This window comes from Babylonia areolata, chromosome 29 (genome assembly GCF_041734735.1).
Source record: "Babylonia areolata isolate BAREFJ2019XMU chromosome 29, ASM4173473v1, whole genome shotgun sequence".
In the NCBI taxonomy this organism is placed as follows: Eukaryota; Metazoa; Mollusca; class Gastropoda; order Neogastropoda; family Buccinidae; genus Babylonia; species Babylonia areolata.
The window spans coordinates 30,044,629-30,063,074 of NC_134904.1; the positions used below are offsets into that span (position 1 = coordinate 30,044,629).

Below are 18,446 nucleotides of genomic sequence, written 5' to 3' on the forward strand. Positions count from 1 at the left end.
AGATTCGATTTTTGCGTTGGGGGGGACCGGCCACTCGGCAAAAAAAACCCAACAAAAAACAAACAGAAACAGACCTCTGATAGAGCTTGAACCTGCGTCCTGCCAGTCGTCAGCCTCCGACACTAACCACCGGGCCACAGTGGCTGGTAACAGAACAGGCCTTGTTGCTGGGTGTATGAAGATGTTCTCTTGGAAGAACTGCCTGCTGAGGCTAACGGACTCCATCTGCCCGGATTTTTCCTCAGGGTTGACTCCCGAAGCCTTTCCTATGAGTGGGTATGGCCGCAAGGCAGCGGAGGTTTGAAATCAGAGTTTTCCTTCTCTTAGATGAGCTGTCTTCCCAGACTGATGAGCCTCATCTACCCAAAGCACTGGTTTTCAGGCACCAGGTAACCCGCCTTCGCCCCTTCTCCTATCAGTAGTAGCAGTTCCGCCGGGCTTATATCTAAGCCACACGAGCAGGCTAGGAGCTGGACTTAGTTGTCAGAGGCTGTTGGAGACGCGCGCCTTGAGGGGCATTTTATAGACAATGGGAGCTTGTCCCCATTGCCACCCCTCGGCTATGACAACCTTGGGACCGTATGAAGATGTATATTGTTGACAGTGTCAGAAGTCAGAAAGGACAGGCACGTGACACTTGCGACACTCCAGTGAAACTGACAGGCTCATATAAACCTCCAGTGACTCGCCGTGTCAACAACTGTTTCCCTGATCCCCACCGCACCACGTCTGGTGCCAAGACAAATACACCCCCCACCCCCACCCCCCTCCCCCACCACCCCCACATGATAATGATACTGATGATTTTATTTATATAGTGTGTAATGAAATGGATTTGCTCTAAACGTTTTACAATTACAGTATTTCCTATTACAAAACATAAATGTATAAATGAATGAATGAATAAGTAAATAAATGAATAGATAAATAAACAGATGAAGTAATAAATAAAATTAATCCTAATAATGATGATGATAATAATAATGACGATGATGATGATGATGCTGATGGTGGTGGAGTGATGATGATTGTAATGACATTATTATTATTATTATTATTATTATTATATGTACACACACACACACACACACACACACACACACACACACACATATATATATATATGCAAACATGCATACATACATACATACATACATACATCACCTCTCCCTCCAACCTCCTACCACCCCCATCTTCCGTCCTACCCTCCACCACCATCTCCATTCTGAGAGCAGTGACCGTTATGCGCCAGACCCATCGTGAGTAATCCGGCCCTCGACCAATCACCTTGAAGTGTGGACACAATGTCTGGGACTGTCTCCCCAAAGTCTTGCTGTTAGCCATGGACTAAAAACACCACGTGCTGGTCAACAACCCTTCGGTCAGTGCTGAAGTGACTCGGCAAGAATTGATTATTTATATGGTCAACAACCCTTGTTGAACTGACCCGGTAAGAATTAATTATCTATATGGTCAACAACCCTTGTTGAACTGACTCGGCAAGATTTTTATTATATATATATATGTTCAACAAACCTTGTTGAACTTACTCGACAAGATTTGATTATTTACATCGTCAACAACCCTTCGGTCAATGCTGAACTTAACCGGCAAGAATTGATTATTTATATGGTCAACAACCCTTGTTGAACTGACCCGTCAAGATTTGATTGTTTACATCGTCTACAACCCTTCGGTGAATGCTGAACTGTCTCGGCAAGAATTGATTATTTATATGGTCAACAACCCTTCGATCAATGTTGAACTGACCCAGCAAGATTTGATTATTTATATGGTCAACAACCCTTGTTGAACTGACTCGGCAAGATTTAATTATTTATATGGTCAACAACCCTTTGGTCAATGCTGAACTGACTCGGCAAGATTTGATTATTCATAAGTCAGTTTCAGCGGGATTTGTTTATGTGCTGGAGAAAGTGAATTCCATCAGTGGCGTTGGATGTAGATCTGGAGCGGGCCATTACTCACTGTATGGTGATTAATAGTGTGAACAGTCTGTCATCAAGTCAGCAACACAAATTTGTCTTACATCTCTTTTTTTTACACTTATTTATCATCATTGTTGTCTTTGTGTGTGTGTGTGTGTGTGTGTGTGTGTGTGTGTGTGTGTGTGTGTGTGTGTGTGTGTGTGTGTGTGTGTGTGTGTGTGTGTGTGTGTGTGCGTGTGCGCGCGCGCGCTTAGAGTTAACTTCATCAAGATTTTGCGCCTTATAAATATTATTATTAGTAGTAATAGTATTCATTATGTATTTATCTATTATTTTGTATTTATTCATTTTATTTATTTACTTATTTTATTTACTTATTTATTTTTTAAGTTTTGTTATTTTTTTGTTGTTGTTTTTTTCTCAAGGCCTGACTAAGCGCGTTGGGTTACGTTGCTGCTCAAGCATCTGCTTGGCAGATGTGGTGTAGCGTATATGGATTTGACCGAACGCAGTTGACGCCTCCTTGAACTACTGATACTGATACTGATTTTACACTTCAGTTTCGGTTTCAGTTTCTCAAGGAGGTGTCACTGCGTTCGGTCAATTATCAAACCCAGATACCCTTCACCACATCTGTGCCAGGCAAATTTACCTGACGGTAGCATAATCCAAAGCGCTAGTCAAACCTTGAGCGTATGCATGCATATTTATATGTGTACCCATCAGAGTGGATTTCTTCTAAAGAATTTTTGTGGGTTTTTTTTTTTTCAATTTTGATTACACATATATATTTAACATAAGTACTTAAATACATTAATCAAATACATAAATGGGACAAGAAAGAGTACATGATAAATGAAACATAAGGCATGACGACGTACATAATAGTGAAAACAGGTACTGTATATGGATGTGTATTGTGTGTGCGTGTGTTTATGTAAGTTTGTGCCTGACTATGTGTGCGTATGTGTTAGGGTAGCTGTTAGATACACATGTATGTTAAAATGTATGTATGCAGTGTGTGTGTGTGCGTGTGTGTGTGTGTGTGTGTGTGTGTGTGTGTGTGTGTGTGTGTAGTCACATTTTGGTGTGTGTATGTAACATAGATATAATGTTTTATGTTAACAAAAGCGTTTTTGTAAAGCACCTACAGCAGATTTCTGGATAGTGTGCTATATAAGTATCCATTATTATTATTATTATTATTAACTCAAGCATATGTCATTTGAATATATCCTTAAAAAAAAAAAAAAAAAAAAAAAAAAAAAAAGTTGCCAGACGACAATATTTTTGTTGCCATGTTTTTTTGGTTTTTAAAACAAAAATTATTGTGTTTTTTTTAAAGAGCGCCAAGTGTATGCTGCACTCGGGACTTCGGTTCATCGTCTCATCCGAAAGACTGACTGGACGCTGGGTTTGGTTTTCCAGTCAAACTTGGGAGAAAGGGGTGCAAGAGGGAATCGAACCCACACACCCCAAGGATGCTGTATTGGCAGATGAGCGTCTTAAACCATTCTGCCACCTTCCGTTTCAATCTTAAACTACTGGTGACAAGACTGACACCGGATCTTTGGCTGTGTTGAAAATGGAAATTAAAACACAGCAGAAACAAGGTGGGAAGAGAATAAGAAAATCACGAGAATAATAATAATAATAATAATAATAATAATAGTAATGGTGATGGTGATGATGACGACGATGATAACGATAATAATAATAATAAATAAATAATAACAACGATAATAGTACTTATATAGCGCTGAATCTTGTGCAGAGAGACAAATCTGATTAATTGACTAATCTCATTAATTAACTTCACTCTCATCGTCCAGACAAAACGCAAATTCAATCCACCCCCCACCCCCTCCCCCATAACACCTCCAACCCCTCCTACTCATCGATCCCCACCCCCGACAACCCCTTTCCTCCCCCCATCTTCAGTCGGAGAACAGTGACCGTCTGGTGTCGAATGACTTGTAAGTGATCGGTCCCCTGGGACCGATTTCCTTGAAGTGTGGACACAGCGTCTGATAAGGCCCCTCACCCCCCTCCCGCCCCCATCCACCCTAAAGTGTTGCTGTTAGCCGGGAAGAAAATTACACTGTTGGTCCACAACACTTCCGTAAAAACTGAACTGACTTAGCAAGAAATTGGTTTGTGTGTGTGTGTGTGTGTGTGTGTGTGTGTGTGTGTGTGTGTGTGTGTGTGTGTGTGTTTCTCTTCAGTTCAGAGATGTTGTAGGACTGTGTGGGTCGTTGCCCACTGTATGTGGTGATAGGGACTGTGGACAGACTTTGATTCTATGTCAAACTAAAGAAAACTTTGTTTTTATTACACCCTTCTTTTATCTCTCTCTCTCTCTCTCTCTCACTCCTCTGTCGTCCCTGTCTCAGTCTCACACACACACACACACACACACAAAAGACGAGTCACACACACACACACACAGAGAGAGAGAGAGAGAGAGAGAGAGAGAGAGGAACAGATATATAGATACATAGATAGAGAGTGAGATAGAGAGATGAACCGCCAGGTTTCTGTGTGAAAAACACTCCCGGATCCCTATCAGCGCCTAATCTTTCTAGACTATAATTATGTTCTCAGTCACACAGTTCGGTTCATGTCAAAACAACACAATGGACTTTGTCACTTCCAACCCGGACATTAACTGTTTCCATACGAACGGCGAAAGAGACGACGTCAACAGCGTTTCACCCCAATTACCATCATCAAAATATTGCAAGCGGAAGGCTCTTATACTGAAGACGTGAATGTTGACAAAGAATACCACAATTCTGACGACGGAAGCTAAAGGTTGGGTCATTCAGACACCCACTGGACATCCGAGGGGTCTGTGTAGAGGAGAAGAGAGGACTGGCCGTACTGAGTGAGTTAATCATTGTTCTACTGCACGGGGAAACTGTCTGCAGTTGACACTCCAGACAGAGACGTTAACTCACTCAGTACGGCCAGTCCTCTCTTCTAGTTTGTTGGCAGATAGCAAAAAAAAATATACAATGAAAATGAACAGCCTCTGTTAGCATCTTCAGTCTTGCAGAATTGCAGTAAATTTTAAATGGGAATTCACTGACAGACAGACAGAAGAGCATACACAACGACAGACTTAAAAAGAGGCAGGGGTACATATAACACATGACCGGATACATGTGTTGTGCACTGAGCCACGTTCCTGGAAGAGAAAGAAGGTGTAAGAAGCCGTCCAAATCAAGACGAAATGAAGGGCGCAATAGCCGAGTGGTTAAAACGTTGGACTTTCAATCTGAGGGTCCCGGGTTCGAATCTCGGTAACGGCGCCTAATGGGTTAAAGATGGAGATTTTTCCGATCTCCCAGGTGAACATGATAATGTGCAGACCTGCTTAGTGCCTGAACCCCTTTCGTGTGTATACGCAAGTAGAGGATCAAATACGCACGTTAAAGATCCTGTAATCCATGTCACCGTTCGGTGGGTTATGGAAACATGAACATACCTAGCACGCACATCTCTAGAAAACGGAGTGTGGCTGCCTACATGGCGGGGTAAAAACGGACATACACGTTAAAGCCCACTCGTGTACATACGAGTGAACGTGGGAGTTGCAGCCCACGAACGAAGAAGAAGACGACGAAAAAGCCAAACCTTAACCAGAACATTGGCCCGGAACTCCGTCGAATTCATAAACAATCTGTTGGTTTAAACAGTACTTTATTTGGAACATGTCACAATACAACACGTTTATAGATAAAGAGGACAACAAGAAAATCTTACACAAAATCCTGTCCTGATATATGTAGATTCATACTAACTGTGTGGCGGATGTCATCATAGCTAGACGTTTAGTTAAAAGTGAGCATACATGAATTTCAACAAAACTTAAACTATGATGTAAAAAATGAAGTGAAACAAAATAAAGAATAAACATATGGTGGAGAGAAAAGCCAGGAGAGAGAGAGAGAGAGAGAGAGAGAGAGAGAGGGCAACAAGCTCAAGCGCAACAAGACTGTCTTAATGAACATCCGAACACCAGAAAAAAAAACAGAAAACAAAAAACACACACACACACACACTGTTGTACCACCACGCTCGGGCGGATGTGGTCAGGCGACATCAATTCAATTCAGTTCAATTCAGTTCAAAATACTTTATTTTCTGCTTCAGCCAAAACAGAAAATTCTCTTTCGGCTCACTTGATACGCCGTAAACCCTAGTTCATTCACAGCCTGTCCAACCTACCCAAGATTTTCTTGACTCAGTTTTGCAGATGTAAGTTGTGTGTGGATGATGAACCATCGAAATATACAATAAAGTTGAAACTTTCGAGTCCTTGGAAAGAAAACTTTCTAACGCCCCCTATCATATACATAAGCCATCACACATCTTCTTCTCACAAGAACCTGGATTTGTTTGTCGTGCAATATCACCACAAGGCGAACTAACACGGGTTAAAGAAAAGGTTCCCTTTTTGAACTTGTCTGTCACACAAAGTGTCGTTTCCATATCATGTCAACACATTTCCACACACCTATATCTCTTCTCTTCCTTCTTCCACAAGAACTTGAACTTGAATGAATGTTGTGTGTGTGTGTGTGTGTGTGTGTGTGTGTGTGTGTGTGTGTGTGTGTGTGTGTCGTGCGTGCGTGCGTGCGTGCGTGCGTGTGTGTGACTGTCTGTTCCTGAAGAGTTTGTGTGTGTGTGTGTGTGTGTCTGTCCCTGGAGAGAGAGAGAGAGAGAGAGAGAGAGAGAGAGAGAGAGAGAGAGAGTGTGTGTGTGTGTAGGTGGAGAGAGAGGGTGAGAGAGATAGCGTGGACCAGTATACTGGCCATAAGCTCTAGGGTCATATCGATCAAAATATGATTCAGCAGCGTCCTAGGAGTTTCTCTGAAGTTTACACATCTTGACCCCAAAATCTTTGAAATGTTCTCCTCCTGATATTGGCAGTGGTGGGAGGAGAGAAAGGACGAGGAGAGAGACAGAGAAAGACAGAGAGACAGACAGACAGACAGACAGACAGACAGACAGACAGACAGAAAGACAGACACAGAGAGAATGAGAGAGAGTAAATGAATGTACTTAAAAACTACCACAGAGAGAGAGAGAAAGAAAGCGAGGGGGAGAGAGTGAGAGATAGAGAAAGAGAGAGTTAATGAACTTCTTTGGAAGTACCAGAGAGAGAGAGAGAGAGAGAGAGAGAGAGAGAGAGAGAGAGAGAGAGCATATTTACGTTTTCATCTGATTATAACTCAAGTAAAATAAGGAACATTACAGAGTAAATAGAGCCAATTTCTTTGTTAATACTGCAGATGACCATCTTCAAAACACGAAAGAATAATTATGATTTCCAACGATGATAACTCTATAATTGTTGAAACTTGGCTGGAAACGATCGGTGTGCTGTCAATATGAATTTCAAACTTCTACTTTTATGTACTTTTAAGTGGTATAATTCATGTTATATGAATACAAGAGGGAGAGAAAAAAATCCAAAGAAAAAATGATGACTGATACTTTTGATCTGGAAGCTCAGCTTTATCATAGTGAGGTGACAGCCTTCACTGATGTGCATACTCATTAGTAGCAGTCGAGAGGGTTAGATGGCTGTTTACTAGGGTGTCGTCCATCTAACGAACTCGACGAATAAAGAAACACTAGAAGAAATAGCTGCTTTCAATTTCATATATATATATATATTTTTTTTTTTTTTTTTTTTTTTCAAAAGAGAGACTGAATAATGAGCAGACATCAGGACGACTTAAGAATTCGTAATACCAGTATCATACTCAGTCTTGTTTCACGCCATGCAAAGATCCTCAAAAGTGGGTGAACTCATTCTACGAAGGCTACCGAAACACGGGTCTTCCGCATTATTTACTGTCTTGTTTGTAAAAGATGGGATAGTTGTGCAAGAAGTTTTTCTCTCCAATTAATTTCGAGAACGATCAGGAAAGTGGCAGAATGGTTAAGACGCTAATCTGCCAATACTGGTGTGTGGCCTCCTGGCGACCTAACATCGATGGCTCCCTGCGGACTGCCGACGCTGGAACTGTGACGGACAAACCCGGGTGTGGCCGTGTATGGGGGAATCTAAATGAGCGGTGTGGGGGAGTAATGCCACTGAAACGGTGCAGATGATGAGGATGCACAAAAAAATAAATTAAGATAAAATAAAAATAAAACAAAATAATCCTAGGTCTCATTTGCAGCACGCGCTTAGCGCACGCAAAAGAACCTACGGCAGCAAGAGTGTTGTCCACTGGCAAAATTCTGAAGAATAAATCCACTCTGACAGATACACGGCCGGATATGATCATCACATGCATGCACTCACGGCCTGGCTAGCGCGTTGGGTTATGCTGCTGGTCAGGCATCTGCCTAGCAAATGTGGTGCAGTGTAGTGTTTATGGACTTTTCCGAACGTAGTGAGGCCTCCTTGAGAAGTTTGAACTGAAACTGAACCAGGAATGGGTTGTACAACCGATCTTCAGCAAAGCTAAGTTGAACAAACTTTAAGCTGTTTAGATCTCTCATGTAAACTAATTAATTAAGCCAATACACTAAACACTGGATTTATGTATGGTCCTGGAAAAGGTCGATCGAAATTATTATGATGATTCAATGGCGCCTTTGGAGCTGTCTGAAGTTTGCACATTTTCACCCGAAATCTTTCAAATGTACTTCACCTGATTTTATTACAATTAAGAGAGAGGGATAAAACGAGAGAGAGAGAGAGAGAGAGAGAGAGAGAGAGAGAGAGAGAGAGATTTATTCAGACAGAGAGAGACTTTGGCACATGGACACATATAGGCACAGACACAGACACACAGATACTGACAGACAAAAAGACACACTCTCTCTCTCTCTCTCTCTCTCTCGGGGGCGTGAACTGACCTTCAAAGCGAGCAGGTCACAGGTCACGACGTCCTGCTAATTTCGTAAATTGTGGTGCACAGAAGCAGTCTTGTGAAGTTATCCTTTGCCAGCATCGACATAAGGTACCATGCCTTCGGCACAGCTTACCTTTCGGGCGGTATGTGGCTCCTTCCTCCTGGTATTCATCTCCTTTATGACGAAGCGGGCCGCTGAGAAGAAAACACTGCGCATCGCCATGTTGACACCGCGGACAAAACTGCACGGTGTCACCCTTGGCCTGCTCCTCACCTTATTGTTCCGGGGCAGTTTGCTGTTGAGGTGTGGTGACGTGGAGCAGAACCCTGGACCCGGACTCGAGTCGGACGGCATGAGGCAGACCAGGCTGGGCAGCAGCGGACGCAGCGCCAGCACGGACAGAACCACCACCTCCGACAGCAGTGGGCAGACAACTTCCTCCTCACAGTCATTAGACAGTAAGTTTAGTGATATGTATAGTAGAGTCTGTGGTATGGAACAGTCTATGAAGGAACTCGTTTACTGTCTGATGGAATAAAAGATCTGAGGGAAGAAGTCAAGGTACTCAGAAAAGAAAACGAGGACCTGGTCAGGACAAATTCTGAACTTATGTCTTGAATTGATCAATTAGAGCAGAAAACTGATGATCTGGAGGGCAGGTCTAAACGAAACAACTTGATATTTTATGGAATAAGTAGAGGTCAAAACGAGACAAATGACCAGTGTGAGGGAAAGGTGCAAGACAAACTGGACATGAGTCCACATGTTGAGCTGGACCGGGTCCATCGTCTGAATGGTAGGCCAGACTCCCCTGTCATAGCAAAATGTTGTTTTTACAAAGACAAGGTACAGGTACAAGAGGAAACTGCAGGGCACTAATGTGTTTGTGGGGGAGGATTTCTCCTATCGAGTTAAGGAGGTAAGGCGCAAGCTTTCCCCTCATCTGAAGAGGACCAGAAATGAGGGGAAAAGGGCGACAATGGTCTACGACCACCTCCTTATCGATGGCAAGAATTTTTTTTCTTGGCAGCCAGGATACCTCACAGGAATCCAGATAGGATGATGGCCGGCCAGTGAAATGTTTCTGTCCTGCTCGGGAAGGGAACAAAAATAACCGCACACCGTGTGTGTGTTCACCTGTCACAGTTGTCAGTGACACACACGAACTCGGCTATGTAGGTCAGGACAGCGAGGGCGAACAATCCGCTGACAACACGAATGAGCACGTGCAGTACGTGTGTTGCGTGGTACTGTAAATAAACCCTTCTCTTTTTTGTTGTGGAATGTGCATGGTTTGCTGCCTAAAATTGTCGATCCTGATTTTATTTCGTTTGTTTGTCAATTTGAACTCGTTTGTTTAGTAGAAACGTTTGTGAAAGATTGTCAGTTTGATGTATTTACAGGGTATTCAGTCTTTCGTAAACCAGCCGTAAAATTCACTTAACAAGGGAGACGATCAGGTGGATTACTTTGGTAAGAAATGAGTTTCTTTCTTATGTTAAACATATTGACACGATATATATAAATATTTGTGTTCTGTTGATTGATAAGCAGCTGTTTGGACTTGATAAAGATGTTCTCTATGTTCGTTCATACATACCACCGGAAGGTTCTCCTTTTTTATATTCATTTTGATATTGACAATGGAATTGGTGCGCTTGAAGAATGTTTGACTGATTTACTGTTAGAGAAAGACGTTTATGTTATTCTAAGCGGTGACCTAAATAGCAGAACTTCAAACATCTCTCCAGATTATTCCGTTGAAGATAAATTTAATGTACAACACAAAAGCCAATTTCTTAATACTTTTCGTTCTTCGAATGACCGTAATCTGAATAATTATGGAAAATTACTATTGAATATGTGTACTGCTTTAGGTTTGAACATTTTAAATGGCATGTGTAAAGGTGACCTAGAAGGTTGCTATACATACATATCTGACTCCGGAAGCAGTGATATCGATTACTTTATATTATCAAATGAACTCTTTACATTATTATGTGATTCATGTGAACTATCTGTTATTGAACGTATTGATTTTGACCATTTGCCTGTGAGAATGCGAGTTGCTGTTCCAAATGAAAATTTGTGTGATGTTAATATAAAAGAAAAACGTTGTGTTACAGATAAATTTGTATTGAATGATGAATATGCTGATGTGTATACTACTACTCTATGAAATGAAGATAAGCGTATGAAAAACGACATAGCAATAAATTTAATTGATATTGATGTTAATGACGCTCTTGGAAAGTTCAGTGACTGTATCAGAGAGAGTGCAGAATGTATGATAAAACGTGTGTCTTTCAACGGTGTAAAGAAGAAGAATGACTGGTTTGATCAGGAATGTGAACTTTTTAAACGGAAAGCTAGGAGACTACTGTTACGAAGATGTCGTCATACATTAAAGGTTGAAGATAATACAGAATATGTAATTACTAGACGTGAATATAAATATCTACTCAGGATAAAGAAGAAACAGTATAATAGGTCTATGTTAGATAAACTTGTAATGACAGTCAATGATTAAAAATAATTTTGGGATGCTGTTCGTGGAGTATCGTTTAAAAGAAAACAGCCTAGAAATACCGTTTCAGTTGACACGTGGTTTCAGCATTTTCAAGCCTTATTAGAAAAAGATGCAAATGGTATTCAGAATGATGAGACGCCTGATGTTGAATTAGAAGGATGTGATAATCGTCCAATTTCTAAAGAAGAAATATTATTTGCTTTTAGAAAATTAAAAAAAGTCGAAAAGCGGCAGGTCCTGATGGTATCATTGCCGAATTATTTAAGAATGCAAATGATCAGGTTGTGCACTTTTTCTTTAGAATGTTTAATAGAATTTTTGATCATGGTATATATCCAGATAGCTGGGTTGAATCTGTTATTCAACCTATTTTTAAGGAAGGCGATATTAGTGACCCTAATAATTATAGAGGAATTTCTTTGACTAATGTAAGCAGTAAGTTATTCGGTAATAATTAATAATAGATTACAGGAGTGTGTGGAAGAAAATAATATTACAGGTGAATGTCAAGCAGGGTTTAACACGGGATACTCAACAATCGACCACATGTACACTTTGCTAGCTCTAGTTCAAAAACAATTTTCATTCAATCGTAAACGATATGTAGCATTTATAGATTTTGAAAAGGCTTTTGATTCCGTAAATAGAAATCTACTTTGGCCAGTTCTCTTAAAGAATGGTATAACAGGTAAATTATATAGGTGTATCAAAAGCATGTATGATGTATTAAAGCTAGAGTTCGATGCGATGCCAAATTGGCATATTATATAACATGTACTTCTGGGGTTAAACAAGGTGACGCATGCAGCCCAGTTCTTTTTTTTCTCTATTTATAAACGAATTAGCAATAGAAGTAATTAATAATGGTAGGCATGGTGCTATGCTTTCACTTGATGCTTTTGAATTGTTTATTCTTTTGTTAGCCGACGATGTCATTTTGATTTCAGAGACAGTTATAGGCCTACAAACACAATTAAATAGTCTACAGCGTGCAACAACATCTCTTCAACTAAAGGTAAATATGTCTAAAAGTAACATCATAGTATTCCAGAAAGGTGGATATTTAAGTGTGAGAGAACGGTGGTTTTATGATAGTGCTACATTGCCTGTTGTTAATGTATATAAATATTTAGGAATTCTATTTTCCACACGCTTAAGTTTTGGTGCTGCTTGCAAGGAACTTGCAAGTAAAGCAAAAGGTGCTCTGATATGTGTTATGAAAAGATTATATATGTTAAACAATAATTCATTTCATTTATTCATTAAGCTTTTTGACTGCCAAATACAACCAATAGTGCAATATGGATCTGAGTTATGGGGGCTTGATAACTCTGTTTTTCATTGTGAATCAGTTCATTTAATGGCTTTAAAGAAATTTTTAGGAGTCGATATGCGAACGCCAAACGACCTTGTTTATGGTGAAACAAATCGTTATCAAATATATAAAAACTCTTTTGTGAACTGTATTCGCTACTGTACGAATGGAAGATAACAGAGTACCCGTTTAAGGATTATAAAATATTGTATGATTTAGATAATAAGGGAAGGAAAAACTGGGTAACTAAGGTTCGTCTTTGTTTGTTTGAATATGGATTTGGCTTTATGTGGATGGAACAGGGCGTTGGTTGTGTTAATGGTTTTGTATCTGTTTTCCGCCAAAGGCTGATCGATTGTAGATGGCAAACTTGGTATAATCACATTCACACTAGCAATAAATTTGATATACATAGAACGTTCTGCAGTGTACATGATTTAAAACATTATCTGCTGCTAGATATAGATAGACACTTGAAATTTATTACAATGAAGTTTAGATTAGGAATATCTGAATTGACAACGCATCGCTCAAGGTACAAAACGTTTAGTGGAAATGATTTAGTCTGTCCATTGTGTAATGAATCCCAAGAAAATGAGGTACATTTTGTCCTTTGTTGCCCGGCCCTAACAAATATTCGTGAAATGTTTATAAAAACCAAAATATTACAAACACCTCTCTATGTTTAGATTAAGTCTACTTATGTCGTCAAGCTGTAGTAAGGACGTTCGTGATTTTTCTTTGGTTTTGTATAAGGCTTTTAAACATAGAGAATTTGCTACTTCGTGAAATGAGTATGATTATATGTTTTGTTATCTGTATTTATACTTGTTTGCTTATGTTCTTTCATTGAGTTGTACAATGTTCATGTGAATCCTTCCACGTGGGGCTGAGGCCTATATGTGAATAAACCATTCCGTTCTCTCTCTCTCTCTCTCTCTCTGCACTCCCCACCTCAACCCCCACAACACCCACACCCAGCCCCCTCCCTCCACACACACACACACACACACACACAGAGAGAGAGAGAGAGAGAGAGAGAGAGAAGACTCATCGTCAGCACTTCAATCAGTTATACATCATGTTTGCTTTTCCTCTGCTCCCCGCCCCTGCCCCGCCCTGCCCCACACTGCCACACAACAACAACATCCAGTCTGGCAGCGATGGCCACCCAGTCCAACGAAGAAGGTTTCGATTCCTTTCAAAGACCCAGCAGCAGATCAAAAGACCTGGAAATTGAAGAGCAAATCTGGGGACGTGTAGCGCCGCTCGCCTGGCGCCACCCTCTCGACCTCTCGATATTGACTTTGCAGCAAGCAGCATCGCCCTTGTGATGTGTGTGTGTGTGTGTGTGTGTGTGTGTGTGTGTGTGTGTGTGTGTGTGTGTGTGTGTCTGCATGTGAAAGTGTGTGTGTGTGTCAGTGTGTGTCTGTGTGTGTGTGTGTGTGTGTGTGTCTGTATGTGAGTGTGTGTGCGTGTGTGTGTGTGTGTGTGTGTGTGTGTGTGTGTCTGTGTGTATGTGTCAGTGTGTGTGTGTGTGTATGTGTCTGTATGTGAGTGTGTGTGTGTGTGTGTGTGTGTGTGTGTGTGTGTGTGTGTGTGTGTGTGTGTGTGTGTGTGTGTGGATTGAGGAACTGTTTGGAAGAGTCAAGTCTCCCGTACGGACCCCCTCCCCCTCCCTCACCCCTCTCCCCCTCCCCCCACCCCCACCCTCCCTCCTCCCGGAGTTGCCGACAGATAAATTGCCCTGTCTTTTGTGAGAGATTTGTATCATGCAATCGCCTCTCGGAGTTCAGTTCACTTTCAGTTCAGTTTTGATTCAGTTCAGTTTAATTTCAGATTCATTTTATTATCGAGAAGGCGTCTCTGCGTTCGGACAAACCCATAATCATACGGTACGCCACATCAAATCTGCTAATGCAGATGCTTTACCAGCAGCGTAACCTTACGAGCTTAATCAGGCCTTGAGAGAAAATAAAAAGAAATAAAATATAATAAAATAAAATGAATGAATGAACGAATAAATGAATAACTAACTAACTGACTGACTAACTAAATAACAGATAGATAGATAGATAGATAGATAGATAGATGAATAAATAGATATAAAAAATAAATAAATGTACGAATAAACAAATAAGTTCTCGGAGATTGTATCATCTCGTCTGTGTAAGATCGTGGCGTGTCGTCTCTAAGATATTTGTGTCGTGTCGTCTCTGACTTGTTTTTTGCTGTGAAATTGTGTCACATTGAGTTATATGTTCTTGCAGCCTTGTATAAACATAAGCAAATTGCTCTATATCTCCGTCTCTCTTTATGTATCTATGTCTGTATGTATCTTTGTCTCCTTGTGTGTGTGTGTGTGTGTGTGTGTGTGTGTGTGTGTCTGTCTCTATCCCTCTCTTTCTGCCTATGTTTCTGTCTGTCTGTCTGTCTGTCTGTCACTCCTTCTGTCTGTGTCTGTCTCTGCCTCTCTTTGTCTCCATCTGTATCTGTCTATCTGTGTGTGTGTGTGTGTGTCTGTGCCTATGTTTCTTCTGTCTGTCCGTCTGTCTGTCTGTCTCTCCTTCTGTCTGTGTCTGTCTGTCTGTCTCTGTCTCTGTCTGTCTCTGTCTCTCTCTCTCTGTGTGTCTCTCTCTCTCTCTCTCGCTGTTGGGGCAAAGGATACAAGCGGCTCGCACAGGTCATCCATCATTCCTGGCTGGCATTCTCCTACCACAGAACATCAGTAGATTATGCTGCTGCTGTTATTGATGCTTCTGTTACTACAACGACAACGGCAACAACAGCAACAGCAACAACAACTACTACTACTACGACGACGACGACGACGATGACAACTACTACTACTACTACCAGTACGACAACAACGACTTCCAATGCTGCTGCTGTTGCTGATCCTTTTACTATATCTGCTGCCGTTACATATATTCGAATCATTATCTGCATGATGATGATGGCGATGATGATGATGATGATGATGATAGTGATGATGATAATGAATGATACAAATGATAACAGTACTGGTCACGATATTGCTATGAAATTCTTTTAAAAAAAAAAAATAACACTGCGTCTTTTTTTCTGTGACAGGCTCTGACAAGATGACCAATGAGGATCAGACACAGATCTGCAACAAAATGTGAGCCTTGATTTGTTCTTCTTCTTCTTCTTCTTGGGCCTTTTTGGAGGAAAAAAAAAAAAGAACTATAACAGCATCTGCTGCAATAACAGCGGTTGGATCAGTAACAGCATCAGTATCACATCAACGAAGGAAACGAGATCCTGCCACCAACACCAACACCACTGCCATCACAACCACCACCACCACTACCACCACCACCTGCAACAACAACAACAGCAACAAGAAAGGACGACAAAACCATCGCCATCATCACTGCAGCAACAGCAGCAGCAGCGACAGAATACCATCTGCATTCGATGAAGGATAGAACAAAGACTGTGTCAGCTGAACATCAAAGAGAACTGTCGAAATCGGAAACAGATTCCATCCTCAGCCACTGCAGCAATTTTCGGTGCAGCTTCACTAAGCAGCAGCAGCAGCAGTAGTAGTAGTAGCAGCAGCAGCAGCCACAGAAGCAACAACAAATATCACACTTCCCACACAACCAAAAGGGTGTATTACATACAACACACAACAAAAAGGGGCGTAACGCAAACAACACACAACCGAAGGGACGTAACGCGAACAACACACAACCCAAGGAAACGCAACACAAGCAAACATGGCTGTGACATGAAAGGCCAACCACTCCTGGAAGAAAAAGATAAGATAGACGCCAACGTAAGACTTGCTGATGACTGATTTTCAGAAAACTGACGCCAGAGAAGGCAGAGGCCTTTTCACCTTTAATTAATTCCATACCTTTGAGTCATCCTTCCGCGTGTCATGTTTTTAACGAGGATGCCCTTCCCACAACCACCACCACCCTCCTCCCCACTCCAGATCATCCGCAGTTTCCTCCCTTTGTCTTTCATCTGAAGTGGAGTTATTCGGAGAGCCCAACAGAGTTGATTTCTTTTTCTTTATTTACCTGCCTGTTTCAACCCCGGAGTTTTTGTGTAGGGTGCCAGCCTCAGTTGATTGAAACTTCTGTTATGGATTTGGGTTTTGGGTTGTTGGTTTTTTTTTTTTCATGGAATAAAGAAGATAAAATTCGTGAAAAAGAAAACAGAATCCATTTTTTTCTCCTATAAATTTATCTTGGCGTCAGAGCGTAACACTGTGACCCTAGTTTGGTGAAGTCATTTCCTCTCCATGTCGACGGCTCCGAACATTATTAACCGTATCATGAACAGGTGAGTGTGTGGCGCTTTATTTCTTTGTTTGTTTATTTATTTAGTTACTTATTTACTGATCTCTCTAACTGTTGTTGTTTTCTGTGTTTTCAATCGCTCGTAACCACTTATTCATTCATTCACCCACTCACATTATTAATTAAAGATGAACACACTCACCCACTGACTCACAACACCCATCAACATGTAATTACTCACTCACTCACTCATCTCACTCACTCACCCATCTACTCACTCACTCACTCACCCACAACATCCATCACTAGGTAATTACATCCTACCTCACTCATTCCGTCCTTTGATAATGAAATTCCCCCCCTCACCCCTCCCCTTACCCTCTTCCCCCTCATCCTCTCCATCTCTCTCCCTCTCTCTTTCTCTCTTACCAAAGACATATTGGAAGAAGAGGCCATGCCTAAAACTTTTATATCCTAAAATGAAAAATGTTCTGAGTTCTGTGTGTGTGTGTGTGTGTGTGAGTTCTGTGTGTGTGTGTGTGTGTGTGTGTGTGTGTGTGTGTGTGTGCGTGCGCGCGCGTGTCTCAGTCTCTCTCATTATCATTGTCTCCTCTCACCTATTAAAAAAAAAAATTCTTTTCTCTCTACATGTATTTAAAAATATGTGCTGAATGTTATGATTATGATGTTTTTTGAAATGCTGTATATTTTCAGCATGCTGTCTTTCTATGAATTTGTTTAACATTTAGTCATTTTTTGTTGTGTTTTTTCATCACACCTTTTCTTTTGACATTTTTCCCTTTCGAGGGCTGGATGGAACAAGCAGTTGTTTGCTGACTCTGTTACCCTCAGAAATTAAAAATCAAAATAATAATTAAACAATTTTTTTAAAGATCCTCTGTCTCTGTCTCTGTCTGTCTCTCTCTCTCTCCCACAGGTCTGACAGATCTGAGCGGTTCCCGCTACGTCAGGTCCGGGAGCACCGGAAGTACCACTTCCTTGTCGACTCCTCCACCACCACCACCACCTCCACCACCAGCAACGACACCGCCTCCCACAGCCACAGCCACACCCACGACGACGACACCAACACCACTGCCACCAGCTTCACCACCGTCGCCAGCGACTTCGACAACGAGAACGGGGTCTACTCCGACGGGGTGCCTGCAACAGCCGGACAGGGTCCGGAGCCCATCTTCGCCGTTCCCACGCTGTGCCCGTGCGGGCACGTTAGCGTGCTGTGCCCTGGAGAGACGATGGGGGACCGAGCGTTCAAACCTCCACCCCACCATCACCACCACCACGACGCCCTAGGAAGAGGCGGAGCAGGAGGAGGAGGAGGAGGGGATAGGTATTCCTTCGCAGTGTCCGGAGGGGGCAGCAGTGCCCAAAGTTCTTCGTCCTATTCCTCCAGTTCCGGGGGAGCTCAGGCGCCCGTGCTGTTAGAAACGAAAGCCGCTACATCCTCGGGCTCATCCTCCTCCGCCTCCCAC

The 18,446-nt window shown here is 41.7% G+C and overlaps 1 protein-coding gene across 2 annotated transcripts in view; it reads left to right on the forward strand.

Annotated features, from left to right (window-relative positions):
- LOC143274710 (uncharacterized) overlaps positions 1–18,446 on the forward strand; it is a 241,491-nt gene that overhangs the window by 88,036 nt on the left and 135,009 nt on the right. For both annotated transcript variants that reach the window (XM_076578613.1, XM_076578614.1), the window contains exons 2-3: positions 15,770–16,996; positions 17,891–18,446. The exon at positions 17,891–18,446 is cut by the window's right edge and continues 835 nt beyond it. In XM_076578613.1, coding sequence (XP_076434728.1) covers positions 16,956–16,996; positions 17,891–18,446 — 597 coding nt within the window. In that variant the 5' untranslated portion in view covers positions 15,770–16,955. The remainder of the gene's footprint in view (positions 1–15,769; positions 16,997–17,890) is intronic.